Source organism: Thunnus thynnus, chromosome 23 (assembly GCF_963924715.1).
Source record: "Thunnus thynnus chromosome 23, fThuThy2.1, whole genome shotgun sequence".
In the NCBI taxonomy this organism is placed as follows: domain Eukaryota; kingdom Metazoa; phylum Chordata; class Actinopteri; order Scombriformes; family Scombridae; genus Thunnus; species Thunnus thynnus.
In genome coordinates, this window is record NC_089539.1 from 16,127,228 (window position 1) to 16,149,496 (window position 22,269).

Sequence of the window (22,269 nt, forward strand, 5' to 3'; positions counted from 1 at the left end):
TTGTCAAAGTCTTCACTTAGTAAGACATTTTCAAAATACCTACTAGGTAAGAAAATCTGTTGTGCCCACAACACACAAACATTTACATGTTGTTCCCCTAATGATTCCAATTTTGCATTTTTTTGGTCTTTAAATCTTCTGTGTAAGCTTATGGAAAACCTCTCACAACACTGAACAGGGAGGATATGATAGACTGGTGCTGTATCTAACATCCCACTTACAGCAGCTGCCATCACATCTAACATCTGCTTTAAATGATAATGTGTAGTGTCACATGGCCCTCAATGCTTTTATTTAGAAGCCTTTCCATGTAATAAAAACAAACGAATGGAAACACAGATCTATATATTCTCTGGCTTTGTTTCCTTTGATACAGAACCTAGTCACCCTGTCTTCTTCCCCATCCCACCCCTGCCCAGGTACTAAAGGCTCTGAGCTGCATGGGTGCATCGAGGACACATCTGCCCCAGAGCTCCACAGACACACACAGCAAATGAGCACTCGCTGTCATATTGCAACACATCTGCTTGATGTACAGCAGAGCCGACATAGTTTAATATCCTACATGGTGCGAATTCTCAGTACAGTGGAGCTAAATATACTGTTGGTTTCGCAGTCATTTTCTACATGTGTGCTGATGTAATGCAATTGTACTGCATCATTTTGTGTACAAGTTGATATTGGTGCATGTGACGTCGTATTGTTTTAAAGATGCAACATGCAGCCTCTGTGTGTCCTCTTATTTTATTATGGAGTTTTATATTCCACTCATTTCATCACATGCGGTGCTCACGATGACACCAGTATTCAATTTATGGTTCGAGGAGAGGAGATAAAGAATTCAATGTGATTCATCTGGCTACAGTCAACCTGATTTCCCCACATGCTTCTGTCAGCCCTCTGCTGCACATTAACATATCTGAGAAGATTAAGAGTTTACATATAAAATGAGACATCCTGCAACTTCTGACTGGAAAAAAAAAAACAACAAAGCATATGAAATGTTATTCATGTTATGAGTCATCTGAAGACCTTCAAAAACTTCCGACAGTATCTGTTAATATTTTATGTTGGAATATTTTCCATTTAAAATAAATATATGGCATTTTGGAATTAAATTGGATGGATAAAGATAAAGTTACTGCTTATCTGAAGCCCAAGAAGAATGATTCTGATCCTGGGATATACTTTTATGTGAAGATGTGATGTGTATATGTGTGTGTTCATACAGTATATACACATTCCCACAAGCCTTTGACTGGAGCCCCAGATACTTGACCCACAAACAATATTTACAACTCTCTCATTTGTTTTGTTTTTTCTACTTTAAAACCAGAATATGACTAAAAGACAAAAAAAAAGAAAGAAAAAGAAAAGAAAAGCATCACTGACCCCAACTACTGTCCCCCATTTTCTCTCTAAACAGTCAAACCAGACGCATTTAGCCGAGTTAGTCCCCTTTAAAAACACATTTTCCTCCGCTGATGTCTTCTGATCACCTGTCAGAGGCGGAACATGCGCGGTGGGCAGGAAAGCGGAGGGGCTGCTGGAGAATCTGCGTCAAGACACCCAATATTACATAGAAAAAAACGGAAGTGATACAGTTTTCGCTTCGATATAAAAGCAGAAAACTGGTCATATTAGAGGTTAAATGGAGGATTAGGGTGTCTGAGCAAAACTACAAATTGCTTCCAGATTTTTGGAGCCAAGTAGAATTATTTCCAACTTATCTAGACGAATTTTTTGGCCAATTATTTTGTTGTTTAATTGTTATTTTAACTACAAGCTCCTCATTATTCTGTTTAGGTATGTTGCAATTGCATAAAATGCAATTGCCCCACACACTTATACCAGTTAATCAGGAATTTTATTTAGTAAGATCGTCCGGAAACCACCTTTTGTGACTACGAACAGTAGTAAAACGGAGAGACCCCCCTCACGGAAAACTGTGGTGACTGGTGTGCAGCTGCAGAGATGCGCGACACAGAAAAACAAGGAGTAACGAGGGAAATGGAAAGGCAGGACAGGGAAGGAAAGTAACCACTTAAAATAAATCATCTGAGATGTTCCGAGACACCGAGAAACACCGTCTTCGCTGCGCACTTTGGAGATAAAAACGCGGAGACAGCTCGGATCGTGCATTGATCCGAATACAGGGGACGGGAGGGGTCGATCATGGGGAACGAGGCGAGCCTGGAAGGAGGCGAAGGGCCGCTGTCTGGGCTACCGGAGGGGCTGGCACCTGACGGGAAGGGCGGCTTCGTCCGGGTCCCCGATGGGACTCCGGTCAACCCTAGTGAACTCAGCGAGGAGGAGAGGAGGCAGCTCGCCGCGGCGATGTCAAGGGCGCAAAGCAGGCAGCCCGGAGGCGCAGCAGCTGCACGAAGGCAGGGCTTTTTTATATATCAGCAATTTATGATGCATTTAAAATATCCACACAAACCAGACAATACGTGAGATGAGAACGAATGGACGTGTTGTGGTGGTGTGCAGCATCATTTGGGAAGCTGATATAAGGAGGCAGGGAGCCCGTTCACGCCCATATTAATCCCCCCCAACCGCACCAAGACATGAATCCATTCTTAGAGCTCACTTTAATGGATTATCATTAACATCTGATGATCTGTATGATTGAGAAATTCTGTTGTCTCTCTCGTCCAATACATGGTAGCTCTTATTTGTAACGAACACATCCAATTGATAAGCTGCGGCTTTGAACGTTGTGTATCTGCTGTTTTTTTTCACAGGGATGCACAAGCCTCGTTTTTACCACTCAGCAAATGATTAATTTCGAAGATGTAATATATGAAACGAGTCTAAATCGGTGAATTGTTTGTGTCAGCGTCCGCGGTTCGTCTGTCTCTCTGTGTGAGATCAGAGAGTAGGAGACACACCTCCAGTATTTGTGCGAAATTTTCGAAATGCCTGCTGGGTAAGAAAATCTGTCGTGCCCAGTGTATTTTTTCTTTCATCTGAACGACGCCTTAACACCCAGCAAAAACAAATCCCTTACTTGTGTCCGCTTTCCTAATTTTGCCGATTCGACTGTCTACTTCTGTATTAGCGCGAGATTGGGTTTCAATCGGAAATGTGCTGTGTTGTGGAGAGGGAGGCAGAAAGCTGCAAATGAAAACAATACGCCGCCACTTCCATTGTGCTTCAGATTTTCATTATAGTTCATATAATCGTGAAAGATTCCTCGATGTCAGACGGAATGGCATGATGTGCGGTGACGTTAATTAGCTCCAATTGAAAGAATTGTTATTTATATCTGAGCTGGAGATGGGGGGAGGGGTGCATCAATATTAATATGACTATAAATAGAACAGCAGCGTTAATGTCATCGCTCACAGACTTCCCTCCTGCTGCTTTCTGCTTTTTCTTTATTTAAAAACGGAGGATTTTTCATTTTTCTGCTGTTGAGGCATCAGTCTTATGAGTTTGGTCGCTGTCCGTGGTACTGAAATCCACGCTGCAGTGGATTAGTCAACAGCTGGTATTGCAACGCCACTACTTGTAATGTTTGCTGCTGCTCACATTGTAAAGTCAGACATTACTCAGTGTTCCTTTTATGAATAATCCGATCGCCGTTTTCATTACTGTATTAAACTTTATTGCCTTGGAGGGTTATTTATATCAGATATAATAGCAGAGGCACCAGGGACTTGCAAACAGCAGCAGTCACCAGTACCTCTGTATATGTTGCATACACATATCATCAGTGAATAAGAAAACCAGTCAGTCCATTAGTCCATTGATGCATTTCTCTAAGGATCCTGTCGACTTTCACGTGTGTGCTTGGCAAAGTGTGTGTAGGTTGTCTATGTTGCCTCTCAGCCTAAGCTAACAAAGACGTCTCAGTTTACCCCTATGGAGCGCAGCGTTTCCCTCTCTGTCTCTATGATCTACACTCTGTGTCATTCAGCGGTATTCACTTTCCTGTCAGCTTTACCCCGGGGCTGCTACCTACACATCATCAGTGTTCACTGATGTGTTGAAAAGGCCTGAGATCATAGAGCCAGTGCCATCATCTTAACTTTTGTTATTAGCACAATGATGCTACAAGGGAGTTGGACAATATCCTAAGCAATACTGTTTGAGATTTTTTTAAAAAGCCAAATGGACTGAAAATTTTAATGACATAGTTGGCAGACAAAGCAGATGATGACCATCCACATTTACAATAATTCTGTTTCACCATATGTATCCAGTCTACATGGTTGTTTTATGTAATCTCATTTATTGATAATCTTAAATACTAAGCAGTCATAGAGGGAGATACTGTATGTGTAGTTGGTTCATGTCAGTCTACTGTTAATTTATTTATAGGATTATTTTAGACAGTGTGAGGGAGTGTGTCTTATTTGAGTTTTCACAAAACCAGGTTGGAGTCAATAATTCAACAGAAAAAGCTATTCAGGCCATGGTCTTTGTGATTTTTATTTCAACTGATAACCACAAGACAAATTATAATGACATTAACAGATAAGGTAGTCATAGGAGCCAAAGTAAATTTCAGAACTATCCACATCATAAAGTCTAATTCACAGTTAGGTCTGTTATTTTCATTTTGGCACTGGGTCAGATGAGAGTTAGTGTGGACTTGGCTTATAAGACTATTTCGCATTTTGCCAAAGTAAACACTAATGAACAGTAGCAATAACAGCAGTGCTGGCGCGCCCTGGAAGCCCACTGCTGCATCTCTCTCTCCTTGTTTCCTGTGATATCTCAGCTGTCACTATCCAATAAAGGCATACAGTGCCCCCAAAAATATATATGTATAAAAATATATGTATAAAAATTATAACAGCAGTGCTTACAATCTCTGTTCTATTTTTTCTCTTTCTCAGACCTTCAGAATCTGATGCCCAACAGCAATCCCAGCCGGTAGGGGCCTCCAGGGGCCCAACAGGTCTTAGTAAAAGCCGCACTGTTGACGCCTTCAACCAGGGTCCAGCTGGCAAGCCCTCACCGGGCCGCAGCCCCTCATCCCTCAGCCTTTTTGAATCCAGATTCCGGCAGGAGCCAAAAGACACTGCCAGCAAGTCATCCGGCATGTTTGGCTCCAGCTTCCTCAGCGGGGCCAACCCCCTTAGTGCTGTGTCATCTATGACTTCCTCTGTCTCCTCCTCCATATCCTCCATGGGCGATTCTGTCAACATGCCCAAGCTTGGACTCTTTGGGGATGAGGAGGAGGGAGACACATCTACAACACCTGGAGGAAAGCCATCAGGCAAGGGCCCTCAACAAGGGCCAGGTCCAAAGGGACCACAACAGGGAGGACCCCAGAGACAGGGTCAGGGCCCCCCTGGACAGGGGCCAAGGCCAGGGCAAGGGCCCCCTGGGCAGGGACCCAGGCAAGGTCAGGGACCACCAGGCCAGGGGCCCAAATCAGCTCAGGGTCCTCCTGGCCAAGGACCCCCTGGGCAGGCCCCCAGGCCAGGTCAGGGTGGACGACCAGGTCAAGGACCCCCTGGACAACAGGCACCCAGACCAGGTCAAGGACCCCCTGGACAGCAGGCGCCCAGACCAGGTCAAGGACCACCGGGTCAAGGTGCCAAACCAGGTGGTCCTCCACAGCAAAAAGGTGCCCCCCCACAACAGGGGCCTGGGAAGCCTGGACCCAAGCAGCAAGGGCCACCAGGCCCTGGGGCCCATCCTGTGGACCCAGCTAAGAGTGGAGGGCCTCCAGGTCAGCAGGGGGCTGGAAAGCCTGGAGGTGGACTCTGTCCATTGTGTAAGACCACCCAGCTGAACACTGGGTCTAAGGACCCACCTAATTACAATAACTGCACTGAGTGTAAGAGCCAGGTCTGCAGCCTCTGTGGGTTCAGCCCCCCAGACTCAGCGGTAAGAGCTAATTACTTTCTTTTATTTTCTTCTGTCTTATTTTCCTTTTTCAAAGTTTTAAAACTGTTTACCATGACTTCAATAAGGTTCTATAATTAATTATTTGGATGTCAGCATTTTGTATGTAGCTGTCGGGTTCCAATTGATGAATGTCTAATTGTTTTAGACTGTTGGGTATACTGGAATATTGTTTACACTAATAATATCCAAGACAACCCATATTATTGATGGCAGAGGGAAGGATAGGTCATACATTATTACATTTTCTATGTGTTAAATATGAAATTATCCAATCAATTTGCTAAATACACAATACACTGCAAAAACATAACCCTAAAATATTATTTACTCTAGTATTCAGACTTAAAAATATCTTTTCTGACGAACTGATATGGAAAAATGGGGATTATTGTTATGTTGGCATATCGTTATGTATGCATATTTCATTTGTTAGATAAAACAGTATAGTTTTAGCATACTAATTAAACAAAATGAGTGTATAATTTTACAGTATAGTTGAATCCATTACTAGTCTGTTAACAGCATAATGCTATTCTCTGAACCTGGCAAAGGGATTGCATCTCATAAGAGTGGCACACGATTTGAGGAGAAGAGGGACCATATGGACCCAGGGAATGTTGATCAAGGTGACTCATGTCATGGCCACAGGAAGATAGCGTGCTAGGCAGTGACGAAACTCAGTCACACATGGACGGTAAACGCTGGTGGGCCATTATTACTGCCCAGCAGTATGACTGATTCCTTCTGCTTGAGCTTGTTCTTGGAATTTGTTACTATTCAGATCAAGGTTGAGGTCAGTTTCTTGGCAGATTGATCAACTCAGGAAGGGGATTTTACTTGATTTTCACAACAAGGCCTATAAAATTTAGAATAAAGGCTTTACCATTTGAATGTTGTTGGTTGAATTGACCTTATCCCTGTTTAGATCATATGCAATAAGTACTATTGTGCACAGAAAATATGCATATTGTTCTGTTGTAGATAGTGATCAAACTGTCAACATTGGCTATTTCAAATGGTTTGCACAAGAGGATATCCTGTACACTAAACAAAGAGCACTGTGGTGTAGCCAGGTTGTTTTCTGTGGGGGTGGAGGGGACAGGTGTGGAGATAAACTATATGCTCAGAACCAAGACAATGGAAGGCAACTGTTTATCATGGTCTAAATGGATACAGATGATAAACAGAATTAAAAAATCAGTATTAGTATTTCTAACAGTCTGTGTAATATAATTACTTTTTCACAGAAAATGTTCCTCTGGTTGTGTCATTGCTAAATTAAAACAATCGTGTTGCAATGATAGGCTTTTATCCTAATTTAATCAAAACAAAACACAAAATACAGTACTGCCCAAATATGAACCTTTATAGATAAAAAATGATTAGTATTTATGTAACTGTTGCCAGATTTTAATTCTTTCATGCTATAAGAAGCAATTTGGCTGGGAAAACAGGATTCCACATCATTTGAAAGACTAATTAATGGACATGTCTCTGAATTTGTTCTTTTTTGTGTGCTAAACAAGAAGAAAAATGGTTTAGGGGTTTAATTGGCTATGCTTGCTTGTCTATATACTGTAATTACCCATGCCATTGATGTCTGTGCTCATTTGTGTTTATTTGTCCTAGTCAAAATCTAACTTATCTACTGCTTCATCCACAGGGTAAAGAGTGGCTGTGTCTGAACTGCCAGATGCAGCGAGCGATGGGAGGAATGGATCCCCCTGGCAAGCCCAAACAAGGCTCAGCCCCGCCCTCGCCTCAGAGACAGACACCTGGCAAGCCTGGCAAGCTGCTGATAAAGCAGCAAAGTACCACTGACCAAGGGTTAACGCCGCCAACAACACCGAGGCAGAAATCCCCTAGCTCTCCAGGACCAATTTCTCCAAGCTCCTCAGTGGCAGGATCACCCAAAATTGATCCCAAGACAGGCCGCCCCATTCAGCAGAAGTCTAGTCCCCAGCAGTCTCCAGCTAAAGCCAAACAGGAGTCCAGTTTCTTTGGGGGGTTAGGAGGTATCAGTCTTGGAGGCTTGACAGATGCAGCCAAACCTCCTGCAGCGTCTTCACAAGCTGGAGAGTCCGTTACAGGGAAACTGTTTGGCGGGTTTGGTGGATTGATGGAATCATCAAAGCCTCAAGCGCAGGCTGCACCAAAGCAACAGGATTCAGGAGTGACTGGGAAGTTGTTTGGAGGTTTAGGAGGGTTGACAGAATCAGCAAAACCTCCCGCTGCTGCGTCTCAAATGTTCAGCTTCGGATCGTCCCTCTTGAGCTCAGCCACCAATCTTGTCACTGGAGAGGATGAGAAGGCAGCGGAGGATTCTCCTCCTGGGTCACCGCCAGACTCTCCCGCCGACTCCGGACCAGGTTCCCCTCCTGATTCTGGCCCCGGCTCACCTCCTGATTCCCCCTTCTCTGCTCCTGGGTCGCCCCCTGATTCGGACTCTGCTCCTGACACCCCACCTGCTAAAACCAAGAGAGCCCCCAGGACCATATCCGTGGAGCGGGAGGAGAAGGTCCCGGCAGCTGAACCTGCTCCTGCTTCAGCCCCCGTAACCAAGGAAAGCTGCCCTCTCTGTAATGTGGACCTGAATGTGGGATCAGCAGACACACCCAACTACAGCCTCTGCACCGAGTGCAAGAAAACAGTGTGCAATCTGTGTGGATTTAATCCTACTCCCCATTTAGGAGAGGTAAGAAAACTTGCAGTACTAGAATTGCAGTGTTTTTAAGACCCGCAGCTTCATGTGTTTTCAACACACTGCACCTACCAGTAATTTATGCATTCTTTCGTATATAAATAGAACGCAAACATCCTCTACATGTTTCATTGAAATAGGTCACTGTAAAGATACCATCAGGAGCGGCAGAGTTTTCAGCTGTGCATTTTTCCTCACTTTCATCTAGCAGAGTGCTCCGAGAAGAGGAGAGCATGTTATTAGTTATACTAAGTACATTAGTTGAGCCCAAATAAACAATAATGTCGTCTGCACATGCTTGACGACTGAATGAATGGATGCGGTCAATTATGCTGCATTTTAAAATGCCAGTTTCATTATCAAGCTTTCTTTGGTGGAGAGGGCGGTCAGTAATGCGAAGATAAATTAGGTTGTTTAAATTGACATCCCATCATCAAAGAGCACTTTAAACAATTGACACTTGACACTGAAACTAAATACTGTGTGCATGTGTGGGTACAGTATGTGTGTGTGCTTGTTGTTCAGCTGTGTGTAGAATGCAGGACTTACATCTTATGGTTAGTATTTTTTTATTATGAAGTCGGATGCATGCTTGCACTGTAAAAAATATGTAAAGACAAATGTTTGCTTGTGTATGGTTGTGTATGTGAGAGTGTGTTCATTCATCACATTCGCTTGCCTAATGATGACGTGGAAACCAAACACTTTTGGCCTGCTTATCTTCCGTTAGGTGTGGGAACCGGTTCGCTGGTGTTATCGTGGTGTGTTGTCTCATATGGAAGCACCATCACAAGACTGTGTGTTGAGTTCCACAGAACAGATGGTACTCTATGGTGTAGGACCAGTATATTAAAGGAATAGGGGCCAAAAAGTGCTTTCGGTTGAGTTGGTTTCTCAGCATGCAGGCAAAACATATTCACATATGCTACACCCACTCAATATTCCACACAAAGTAGCCTAGTTATTGTCTATGTACTGTGCTGCTTATAATTTACACACTCATTGAAAATTATCATCCATGCGTGATAAATTAACTAAAGCCATAGGCCACTTGGGGCGTTTGATGATATCCTCTTGACATGGTCATGTGATTCAGGGCACGCTCACATGTTTGTCAACCAGCAGCTCTATCCAGGCTTCACGTGTTAGCTACTTTGTTAGCTGGCGGTTTAAGTGTGTCTTTAGTAATCTGCTGATTATTTCCGGCTCTCTGAAGAGCCTTCTGTAACAGCAAGTAACTAAGCTGGGAATGAACCTCACAACTCCGCCACAACGATGTACAGAAATTTCAGTTCTCATGGGAAATCAGCTGTTATTTTGTAAAAGGAAATGGCAAAAGGATATTGTTTTCTAAAAAAAAAATATAGATTTTCCTTTTATTTACATTAGTTTTGCTCAAATATGAAGATGAAACCTATAAATGAAAATAATGTACACGTTTTGTTCAGGTCAGCACAGTGAAATCTGTGAACCTATACTGTAAAATGTTTGCCAGTATAGCTCCTGGACATTGAAAACCTGGAATGACAGTCTCATCAGTTTTTTTAATCTCCCATCCCCTTATAGTAGTTATGTTATCACACAAATATAGAACTCACTCTTACAGTATATTTGAGTAGCACTTCAGATCAGAGAGTATTTACTTATTTCTAGGGCTGGGTGATATGGTCAAAATCAAATATCATGATATTTTTTGACCAAATACCTCGATATTGATATTACAGCAATATTGTAGGGATGACTGTAGGTAAAGACAAATAATAGAACAGCTAGAACAGTCTGGTGAGTTCAGAAAATTACATCACTTTACTGCAATGCAGCTGTTAAAACCAGGAAAAGACAACACTTATGCCATATCATGATATTACACTATCCAAAATCTAAGACGATATCTAGTATCATATCACAATATTGATATAATATCGATATATTGCCCAACCCTACTTATTTCTATGGAATGAAGAATATTTCTTATTCTTGAATGAATTGTCTAAGGAAATGGGAATAACATATTCCTTCCCTATTGGTAGTATTCCAAAACAAGATGGCCACCATCTGTTTACAATAGTGAGAACACTATTAAGGACTCATGTCCTTTTAAGTTTCCAGGTTCTTGTTCTTTTCTACAGCTCTTAATTGTACACGCTTGCTAGGATAATGAGGAGCTGAACTGCACAATCACTTAATTGAGGCCAAGCATGGGGAAAAATGTAATTATGCTGGGAGAGATGGGCATCCTAGCCACTGATGCTGTAATTGGATATAGATTAGCCCTTTCAACAACATCTTGTCTTAAAACCAGATTAGTCAGCCTAGTTTTGTTTTTAAGAATGATTTAGCAAGAATTAAAAAAAAAAAAGTTTAATTGGAGCAAGATTCATCCAGGACTGAATAAGATTAATACTTCACAGAAAATAATTGCATTTAATTGAACCTGAAGTTAAATCTCACAACAGAAGTACCTTGTGGAATACGACTGTAGAAGACACACACTCATACACGACACCTTGGTTGAGTCATCTACGCCCTACGTACTGTGCCTCACTTCTGTGTCATTCGCTGTCATAATGTCGGCTGTCAGCAAGGGTTCTTTGCTGACGCATGTGAGTGGGTCACAGTGTGTGTGTGTGTGTGTGTGTTATTTGTAAGATTGTTGAGTTAGCTGGGTGTGATGCAGACTGGGAAGGCCATCATTAACAATGTAAAGAATGAGAGGTGTATGGATACTGTAAGAGTCAACACGTGTGCGTGTGTAGGCCTAATCTCTCTTTCCTGAAAGGATTTAAAGGGCAACAGGACGCTTCTCATTTCTATTGAGGTTTGATCCTAGACTCAGGTGTCTATGCTTAATCCCCATCAATATGAGTTGTGAAAATAGGCTCCCCAGAAGGAAAAGCACTTACCCTAATGGTTTTGCTCTTTCTTTTTTATGTCACAGCTCTACATCTCTTTCTATCTTTTTCTCTCTGTTTCTTTTTTGTCACCTTTTCCCAACACCTTGAATAAGTTCCCTCTTCTCTGCATCTTCTTCCTCTGTATCCTTTAATCTTTTCCTATCTTTATAAGTCCTAGAGGAGACTCACTTAATGCCTGTGGTTTCTTGTACTTATCCTCCTTTTAAACAGTGGTTTCTCTTTGTGAGACTCTCCCTTAGTGGTGCTATCCTCTGCTTTTCTTACTGTCACTTCCTTTGATGTAGGGAAAGTCTGTAAATGTGTGTCTGCGTCTAGTGCTGCTCAGCGATGTTACTGTAGCTCAGGCTCCATGTCATGTTGCCCTTATCAGTAATGAGCGTGCTCGTCGGAGAAGTCTTATGTAAAATGGGAGAGGCATCACTTTGCTAACAAGCGCGAATCAAAGAATCCAAGCTAAGAGAGGAGGCTTTGAGCTATATCCTGTATCACCTACACCGAGAGCACTAACTAGATCTCAACTTTCTCATCAAGCTCCAAGGAATATTGAGTCACAGCCGCTGAGTTCTTCCCATTTTGAAGCTTAATAAAAATCTGTGGTTCATATTAAGCCTGGAGCTTAAGATCTTATCATAGATACAGTGATGTAGCTGAATGCACTTGAGTCCAGTTTACACATATTTTAAGTCTGACTTTTTTATTTACCACTACATTACTGCGCGTATACAGAAGATAATGCTTTGCTATTTAGTAATATACCAAATGGTCTCCCAGGCCTCAATTTTTAATCATTATAACATTCCTCACTTATTAGCTAACTATATAGTCATCAAATTATGGTTTCTGTTCACAGGACAATTGTGAGAATTTACAAAACTGACTATGGGACATTTGAGATTCTGGGTGCAGTCACAACACTCAGCACATGTGAAGCTTAAGAAGGACAATGTCATATTTTCACATTCCTTTCACGCATGATAAATGAACAAAACATACAGATAACATTTGCATAATGTGTAAATAAGGCAGGTTTTGATTTGATGAATGCATGATGCTCACATATGATGGATCTAGTAGTGTAGTGTTTCCACTGACTCTGGGTGAGACAGTAGACAAATTTATTTCTGAAAATGTAATTGTGTTAATCACATTATGGCGAGAAGAATTTGTTCATGCATTTCTGGGGACTTTTATTCCTATCTGGGAACAAAAATCTAGTCCGCACAAAGACAACAATTTATTTTAAGGCTTGTTTCTTATGCTTAGGTTAAGGATTGGTTTTAGGCATATAACGATCCAATGAATAAGTCAATTCAATGTCCTCACAATTGTGGCTATTTATGTGTGTTTGTTTTGATAGGCTGACATCCTGCAGATCCTTATGTCCCTGATGCCTGATATGCTAACACACACTCGTTCACACACTCACACACTCACTCAGTGCGTGGTGTTTCCGGTGTCTTCCTCACTCATTGTTATTCCGTGGTTGTGCCCACGCTTCCTCCCACAGTCTGAACCCTCTTGAGTCTGCACTGGCAGATAAAGGTTTGCTCCATGGTCATATATACACACATGTAAATCTACAGTACACTAACAGCCTTTGGTGTTATCTGACTGTCATACGCAGTAAAGGGCTGGCCTGATTTAGTTAGTTTTCTTCTTTACAACCATCCATCTGTTACATGAATCCCTTGTTTATTGTGGTTAAACCCCCGATTGTGTGGAACTCAGGTTAGTCTGCATCTAGCCTATACAGTCCAGTTGCCTCACAGCTCTCCCATCACTTGCCCAGGAGGCTGAAGTGTACAGAAATAGTCACAGCCACAAAAGAGCCACAAAGGGGAGAACACAAGCAACTGCAGGGCAGCTCTCGCTCTCACAGACACTCTCTTTAGTCTCTTTGTAGCCCTTTTGTGTTCCCTCTTTCATATTTCCTCCTTTTAAAAGGGTCTTTCTGCTGTACCAAGCTCCCCACAGAGTCCCGCACATGGCTACATTTGAAGGCTTGAGATAGGTTGTATTTTTAGACATTAATGTGTGTTTGTGTGCGTGTACATGCCTCAGAAAAGAATATGTCTGTTGGAAAGGTATTTTAGTTAATTTGGCAGTATAAATGTTGGTACACAATATAAATATGAATATACTGCACATGCTATTGTACTTTCAGACTAAAAAACTGTCTGCTGTACTAAGCAGATCTAGGATTTCTTGTTCAACCGATGACAAGTGATACCTTTTATTTAAAAACTGTGATTGAAATTAATTATCCTTAGGCACTGCAAGCAACCTCCTTCTCCCTTTTTTCCCCAGCTCTACTCCAGAATGATTTCCAATTACCCCCCTTCTAATTTACTGGTGCTTGTATGCTTAGCAAGGGCCACATTTTTGTCACAGAGCCTTTGGTGCCAAGAAAGCGGAGGAAAAAGCCAAGACATCATGTGTGCCAGCACTGAGCCCTGGTGAGACAGAGAGGCAGGGACAAGCAGGCAGACACAGACAGACACTTGAAAACACACACGTTCTGGCACCGACCTCATCAAGTTAGCACAGGTGTTATACTGTATTTACATGCTGGCTGTTGCTGCTCTCTCCCCCCTCAATACACACTTTACCGCAGTGGTAGGACATTCTTTGAGAGTTGAAACAGCAAGTTGGTTTTGTGTCTGACTCTGACTCCCTCACCAAAAATTGATATTCAGTAGTTGAGGCTAAACATAGAGCTTGGATTAGGAAATGGCTTCGCCTCCAAAAATCCTTTTGGTGCATTAAATAACCTGAGAGGCAAGTGGATTAGCTTTTTTTAACATTTAAAGTAGTGCCTTTCATCCTTATTGGAGAATATAGAAATGGTGCAGCTGGAAGGCATTTGTTGGATTGACAAATTGTAAGAAACAGCCAAGAAACATAGTCACAAACTGCCCTATTTTATGCATTTACAGATGTGAAATTAGCAAATATCTGAAAAAACTAACAGTGTCTATCTTTATAAAGACAGAAAAAGATTTATGTGAGCTGTGAAATGAATAGCAAACACACAGACAGATAACGTGAACGTGGAAGACAGGTCTAAAACAGAGAAGAGAAGAGATGAGAGAGATGTGACAGGGAGACGAGTTCAACAGGGGAGTTGAGAGGAAGGGGGAGGGTGTCACAAAGGATATGGCTGCCAGCCCATGCTGCCCTAAGCAGCGCAGACCATGACAACCTGACTATTGTGATTTGTTTTAGCATGCATGACTCAAGCCTGTGAGTCACATTAACAGCACCTATAGGCATAATTTACTGTCAAGCAGAAACATCTGATGAAGCAAGAATTGTAACATCATAAAAGATTTGAGAGTATAGGTGGCAGCAAAGACTTGAAATCACATAAACTCAACTTAGCAGTCATCTTGCTGTGTTAAATTGTGTCTGTTATTAGTTAGGCTTCTGTTAGGGTAGAAATTTTTTTTGTTGCTACATATGTTGTGTGATATCTTAACTGAAATGTATTTGTATATAGTCAGAAAGTGAGAATCACATACTGTATATGGTAGAATGTTTATTGCACATTTTTTTAGAGATTTTACACAAGATCATATTTAAACATTATGATTTATAAAACCATATGCTGTATTTTTTCCACAAGATATACCTTAGGTTCTCCTACACGCTTAGAGGGGGAGAGGGAGGGGAGGTGTATTCGGTTGGTTGCAATCTGCAATCTCACTGCTAGATGCCACTAAATCGTACACTCTGGTCCTTTAAACAACAGCAGGTTTCTAAATGTTTTTGTCAACGGAAGCCCACATCTCATTACACCTAACCTTTAAACTGATTGGAATAGTGTGTGGGACTCTTCCTCCCCCCTCTTTGCCTCTTGTTGTTTTCTGTCTCTTCTCTCCTTTTCTCTGGTACATTTCCCCTGTCCACCTGTACTGATAAGCTTAGTAGTGGTAAACACATTTATCAGCAGATGACAAGGCTACACACACCTGCAGGTGGCGTAAATTGACGTGTATGAAGTAACTGTACTCTGACGAAGAGATATTAGATATTCCAGTTAAAGTATATCATCTGGCATATTATAACCTTGTCAATATGGCTATAGCAATAGCAAACAGTTGCCTATTTACACGTCCAGCAAACATGCGGCAAAATGATCATATCATTAGAGTCGTATTTCTGGCATCTGATGAATTTAACTCCTGAATTATCTCTGCTCTCCTGTTAGCTCTGTTTTGGTCTCCACCAGCTCCAGAGAAGAATATGTCTTTTGCTGCTAAATGTTTGACTTTCTTCACCAGGTAGATGCTAACTTTGTGCGTTTGCTGTTTGGTGTTGGGCATGCAGTGTACAGTGGGTTTATTTTTGAACATTTAGCTGAAAACCGCTGCCTGCTGCTGGAAATTTGGTTTATGTAAGCAGTAAAACTGAACCATACAGGTAATATACAGACTGTAAAACCAAAAGGATAAGCTGCAGAATTGGCTAGTACTGTGGGGTTTTGTCACATGACTACTTTCATTTGATAGATTAAAATCTAACATTCTCCCTCCTTTTAGCTGTATTTTAGTCTCTAGCAACTACTAAGGGAAATACTATCTGGCTCTTTAGCTGTTAAATTTCCACTATGTTCACCAGCTAGTTGCTAACTTTAACTGTCTGCCATTTGGTTTGCTAGCCTGCAACTGGAAACAAGGTTGATAAGAGCAATGAGAATGAATTAAAACTGTAAATTTGTGGGCCATAAAACCAAAACTATGAGCTTGGGCTATCATTTTTACTGCTTCCAGTCATTTGACCCATTGTTAAGATAAAAATGTTAATTAGCGTAGCCTTAATCTTAAAAATATCGATGAGTTGTGCTTTTTTTATAGTAGAAAACAAAATATATTTAGTGGAACAGTCAGGATAACAGGGATTGGAGGTTTGATTCGGCGATTAAGACATGTGCATACATTTATTTTGTATGGCTCTTCTGATAAAAATGTCCATCGTGTGACATATGAAATGTAGGATGACTAAGGGATTGGAAACCTGAAGCAACTAAAAAACAGCCATCGACAAAAGAAAGAAAACTCACAAAATCCTTGAGTGTCTCAAGCAAAACTCAATAACCTGCTCTATTTCAGATGAGAGACTGACACATACAGACAGATTTCGAAGTGGGTAGTGGATAAACAAACACAGATGCAGACAGAGAGTGCCCTGAAACAAATGCCTCCCTCTCCTTAATCCCAGGGCTTAGAGTATATATAGGCACTCTCTCACACCTCTTCCTTTGTGTCAGATCCACTTTAAAAACATAGATTTATACACACGAATGCAGTCTTTTCCCTCCCTCTTCTGACACTTTTTCACTCACCTGGCAGGGGGATATCAATCCAAAAGGGAGCAGCATAACCTGACACTCTTATCAAGAGATAACAGAATCATTCAGGCTCTTGTTTGTCATCTGTCCTCTTTAAGGCACATAAAAAAGATTTGTATATAGAATTGCATAATTAACTTTTGTTCAACTTTCATTTATCCGGGGAGCGTTTGCTCAGAAGGCTTGCTCTGGTTTCCAGCAACACTCTGCTTTACTCTCCTTCGTTTACACACATTCCCATCCGGTACAACCTCGGTCCTCTAGTGCTGGTTACTAAGCATCTGAGGGTTCAAATTACTTTTCTCAGAGCCTTTTTTCATAGAATTTGTTACTTATTTTGGGATTAAAGCCAACAATATTCTGGTCTCAAGCCCAGTTCTCCAACCTTAAGGCTATCACCACTCACATAACATTAAGTTCCATGATTCAAATGGGAATTACATCAACACATGAGCATGGATTCCTTGAAAAGGGTGGATACAGCACATTGAACATGAGATGGAAACATCTATAACATTGGGACACTTATTAGGACAAAGATCTTTTTTGGCTTGCAAAGGAGCTGATGCTGTGATGTTCTGCTTGCAGTCTAGCGCATTATAATTAAGTTGGCCACTCAGCAACACTCATCAACGAGAAAAGGGCAGCGACTTCCAGATTTTAATTCCAGCAAGAGCTTTAGTACTGAAAGGTGAGCGCTGCAGAAAGGACACAAGTCTTTCAGCATCATTATTTTTCATATAATAAAGATTATGCTGTATTTTGCTGGATTTATGTGGTGCTTGATGCAAATGAACTTCAGTGTTGCAAAGCCATGAATCTCATGATCGAGGAACTGTCAGTGTGAAGAACTGTTTTTCATTACAGACATATACTAATTTCGAAGATTATATTCTAATGTGATGTGATGTGTTGATGGCTGTAGATTTTATCATGATAAAAATGTCCATATCATCTGGAAACAGTATATAACAATTCCTTTGTTGACATTCAACAAAAGTATTTCCCATGAGGCACAGAAGAACTTACAAAGATCTGTAGTTATGTCATACTAACAAAATAACCCACGTTTAATTCTTGATAAAACAATAAGGTTCAATATTTACTCACCAGTACAATAGTAAATACCTGTCCTCATGTTTAAAGGAATCGTTTGACATCGGAAATATGCTTATTTACTTTCTTGCAAAGCATTAGATAAGAAGACTGATACCACTTTCATATTTGTATGTTAAATATAAGGCTACAGGTAGCTGCTGGTTAGCTTAGCTTATCATTAAAAGTGGAAATAGCAAAGAAAAGCTAGCTTGGCTCTTTGTTACCTGGTCCAAAGGTAGCAAAATCCACCTAACAGCATCTCTAATTAATTAACACTGTGTATTGTTTGGTTTTTTTAAATCCATACAAAAATAAAATATAAAAATGTCAAATTGTGGTTTTATGGCTGGGCACAGTGACTTCCTGGAGTCTTGTCATCCTTGTGAGGTTGCCAGGCAACTCACAAGACTTTAGATGCTGGGAGGCAGACTTTGTTACCAATGGATAAAGCCTGGCTGTACCCTGTGTTTTTTGCTAAGCCAAGACAACCAGCAGCTGGCCATAGCCTTATATTTAACAGACAAATATATGAGTGGTATATAACTCTTGACAAGGAAATGTGTATTTCCTGTGTTGAACTATTCTTTTTGGCTTTTCAGATAGAATGGTGACAGAGACCAGGGGAGTGTGGTCCATTAAGGGTGCTGGGGTGCTGCCCCTCCTGAAATTCCAATTGTGAAATACATATTTTAATGAAAAACTTTTGTTATTGTTGTGTTATTCATGTTTGTGTGTACAAATATCAGTTGTTACTCTCACATAAATTATACATAATTACAGAAATGTGCAATGACTATGCCTACAATCTTTATCTGTGTACCGAGGGGCGTCATTTTCTCTGCTGTACGGTGGTATGTGTGTAATATATTTGGCTTTTCCCAGTGGAACCTGATTGGTTGATACCACATGCCGAAAGTAATTGGATCTGGGGCAGAAAATTTTATGTCCAAGAAATGATGCCAGAAGATTTTCCGCCCAGTTGCTGCTTCCCTATTAGATAACATCTACCCCCTGAAGGCAGGCAAAATGCACACGGATCATTGTGGTACTTTGGTGATAATTGTAAAATGAAAACAGTTGCTAAGTGGCCACTAAAAGATACTTTTTTTAAACTTTTAGAAACCACTAGTCTAGCTGCTAGCCACCAGCAGCTAGCTCCCTGCTACATTTTACGGAGCATGCTCACAGCCAAAACAGAGCTACCTAGGGCCGTAGCCCCACCTAGTGGAAAAGTCACCCCACACCACTGACAGAAACCCTCATTGAATAATAATACTGAGCAATAAAAGCAAGTAGAAAAGAAGCTAACCAGGAAGTGAGGCAGGACTTTGTGTCACTATACGTGTAAATGATGTCAACCAAATTCTCAGTCTGTAATGTAACAATTTAAGGGCACTCTTGGCAGTCATCATGAACTGCAGCTTGTCCTGACTTCCAAGCAATTGATTTGCAGATTTACAGGGTGATAATGTTAAGCTTGTTGGCAGTAGCTGGTGTTGAGTCAACTCCAATGACCATTAAGCTTCTTCACTTCTGCTGCTTCACCCTTTCCCTCTCTGCTTCACCCTTTATCCTCCTGACCATTGCTTCTCTTTTGTTACTATCCATCTCTCCTCCCTCGCATCATCCTCCTGTCTTTATCTCGTCTCTCTCACACACCTCTACACACCACTACCACTCTTTTTTCCCAGTGTGTCCTCCCATTTCCTTTACTTTTCCCTCTCCATCCTCTCATCTGTCTTCATCCATCTGTCCCATCCACCTTTAGATCCTCTGCTTCTGTCTCTGTGCCAGGCTGTCTAAATTTAGATGGGTAAACCCTCATTGGATCCCTTGTCTTAATCAAAGAGCTGCACCGACCTTCACAATACTCCAACTCCCAGTTGGAAACAATAACTGAACATGGATATGGCCCATCTCGATATCTGGTTGCCGTCTGTGGTTTTCAGTTTGTCTTTTTCCTGTGTCCTTTGAGGAAGTTTGAAGTAGATGGAAAATTTGAAACACTCACTGAGTCTGTCCTTATTCATTTATGTATGAGCTTTTATTTATTTGAGAGCATGTCATGTGGGAAGAGAGAGCAAGTTGTCATTTCCTTCCAAGGTATTTCATGTCTTTTATCGGAGTATGTATGTCATCACCACCGTCACAAGCTCATCTCCGTGGGTGTTGTGTTTCAATTCTTTGGTATCCATGAACACGTGATGCTAGAAAACGTCCTTGTAAGGTGGTGATGTGAGCGAGTGAATCCCTTGCTTTTATGAATCATCCATGCTGCTGTTTGCAAAAGCCTTTAAAGCAGACAGACAATAGCACACATAGGCATGTCACATTTATTTGAAAGCTGCAGTATGGAAAAATCATCATGTAAAAATACAGCTGTTCATTAGTGTTAGTTACAAGGCAATGCTGCAAGAGAGGTATAACATCCCCATTAATTCAGACTATGTGGATTCACCCCATAAATTAAATTTGTGATAGGTTTGATGGTATTGGTGAGGAACCTTGTGTGATGACTTGTCAGACACCCCAGTAGCCTAATTGTTAGTCCCAACTGGGAACCTTTGCATGTCATACTCCTCTTAAGGAAAGCTAAAAAATTGTCTAATACTTTGGTTTGTTACTGAATATTTTCAAAACCTTAATACAGTACAGCATAGACATCCCCTCAGCCTCAGCTGTATTTTGTGTTTAGAGCTAATTAGCAAATGTTAACCTAATACGCTAATACGCTGTTAAGCTAATACGCTAGACTAAGATGGTAAACCTGGTAAATATTACCTGCTAAACATCAGCATAATAGCACTGTCTTTGTCAGCATGTTAGCATGCTAGTGTTAGCATTTACTGCAAAGCACCACTGTGCCTGAGTACAGCCTCACAGAGATGCTTGTGTGGCTGTAGACTTCTTTTCTCGCTTTGATTAATCAATTAGAGAAAACTGGAAAATGTCCTTCACAATTTTCCAGAGCACAAGCTGTTTGTTGTATCCAAAACCCGAAGATATTCAATTTCAAACAGAAATCTACAAAGGTATAAAACAATGAAAAGCAGCAAATCCTCCAATTTGAGCTGGAGGCAGCAAATGTTCGGCTAAATAATTGACTATCAAAATTAACTGTAGATTGAATTACTTTGTATCCATTGGTGCTTGCTGTGTACCAACTACTGACAAATTTTGCCCAATGTATTGGTTACCATGTGTTAAAGTTTGGAGCTACCAACTCCAGAATTACTCTGTGTAGTTTTAAATGAAGCCAGGAGAATACTAAAGGAATATATAGTAACTATAAGAAACACACTGACCAAGTTTATTGAATCAGTGAGGGGGCAGTAAAGGCTCTCAGTGTGCCTGCTGTGATGTGCTGATAACGTCAGTGATGACATGCTCTGAAGTGACTGAGGCTGACCGATTCTCTGACTGAGTGGGTTTTTAGCATTTCCTATCGGCAGCCATCTCTCTGGCTCGCAGTGCCTGCTCTCTCTGGTTTAACTGATAGAGCCATCAAGCTGGAGAAACTCCTATCTCAAGTCCTCCCAGCAGGGACGGATGGGACGGGTCATGTTGATAGCGTGTGCTGGTACACGCATATACATACACACACAAAGGCACTCGCATCTGTACTTTGTCCATCATCATGTTTGAGGATTAACTTGATTTCTGTTGAACTGGGAATGTAACTCACTAACGTCAGCAAACCTTAGAGAAGAGATGGAAGGAGCACTGGCAGTTTCATTTTCATTGGCCACTATCTATTTGTCTGTATCTTTCTCTCCCTCCAGATATTAAAATCATCTTACTTTTTTGTTGCCCTGTCAAAACATTTTTGCTGCCTTTTTATGATTTTGGACCTGCCATACAGATCTGTGTGCAGCTATATAATTCTCTCAGTAGAGTAAGCTTCATACTGTTTAGGTGTGGTACAATGGCTCATACCCTGACTTTGCTGCTATATTATATCAGTTTGTCCTGCTCTTTTGCACTCATTCTCTGTCTCACTCTTTCTTTCTGTCTCTCTGTGCTTGGATAGAGATGGCTTTTCTGCTGCATGGCTTACATGCAGGAGGCGATCTTCTCTGAAGGCTGAATTTAGCATAAACCCTGCTGTTAAGCCATGCAAAGGCGTTCGTAAGAGGGGGGTCACAGAGGAATGTTGCAGCACCGGAGAGCTGTGGGGAAATGTGAAATGAGGTGTTTACGTCAGAGTGGAGGCTCGATGAAAACATGCTGACTATTACCTCTTCTGGGATTCAGTGTGTGTGTGTGTGTGTGTGTGTGTGTGTGTGTGTGTGTGTGTTTGCACTGTCTATAGCTACAGTGTTTGTTGGTTTTCC

At 41.3% G+C, this 22,269-nt stretch overlaps 1 protein-coding gene across 1 annotated transcript in view; it reads left to right on the plus strand.

Moving 5' to 3' along the window:
• Positions 1-1,957: 1,957 nt before the first annotated feature.
• Positions 1,958-22,269, plus strand: part of pcloa (piccolo presynaptic cytomatrix protein a) — a 58,784-nt gene continuing 38,472 nt past the window's right edge. The window contains exons 1-3 of the mRNA XM_067581765.1: positions 1,958-2,387; positions 4,851-5,850; positions 7,535-8,566. Coding sequence (XP_067437866.1) covers positions 2,176-2,387; positions 4,851-5,850; positions 7,535-8,566 — 2,244 coding nt within the window. The 5' untranslated portion in view covers positions 1,958-2,175. The remainder of the gene's footprint in view (positions 2,388-4,850; positions 5,851-7,534; positions 8,567-22,269) is intronic.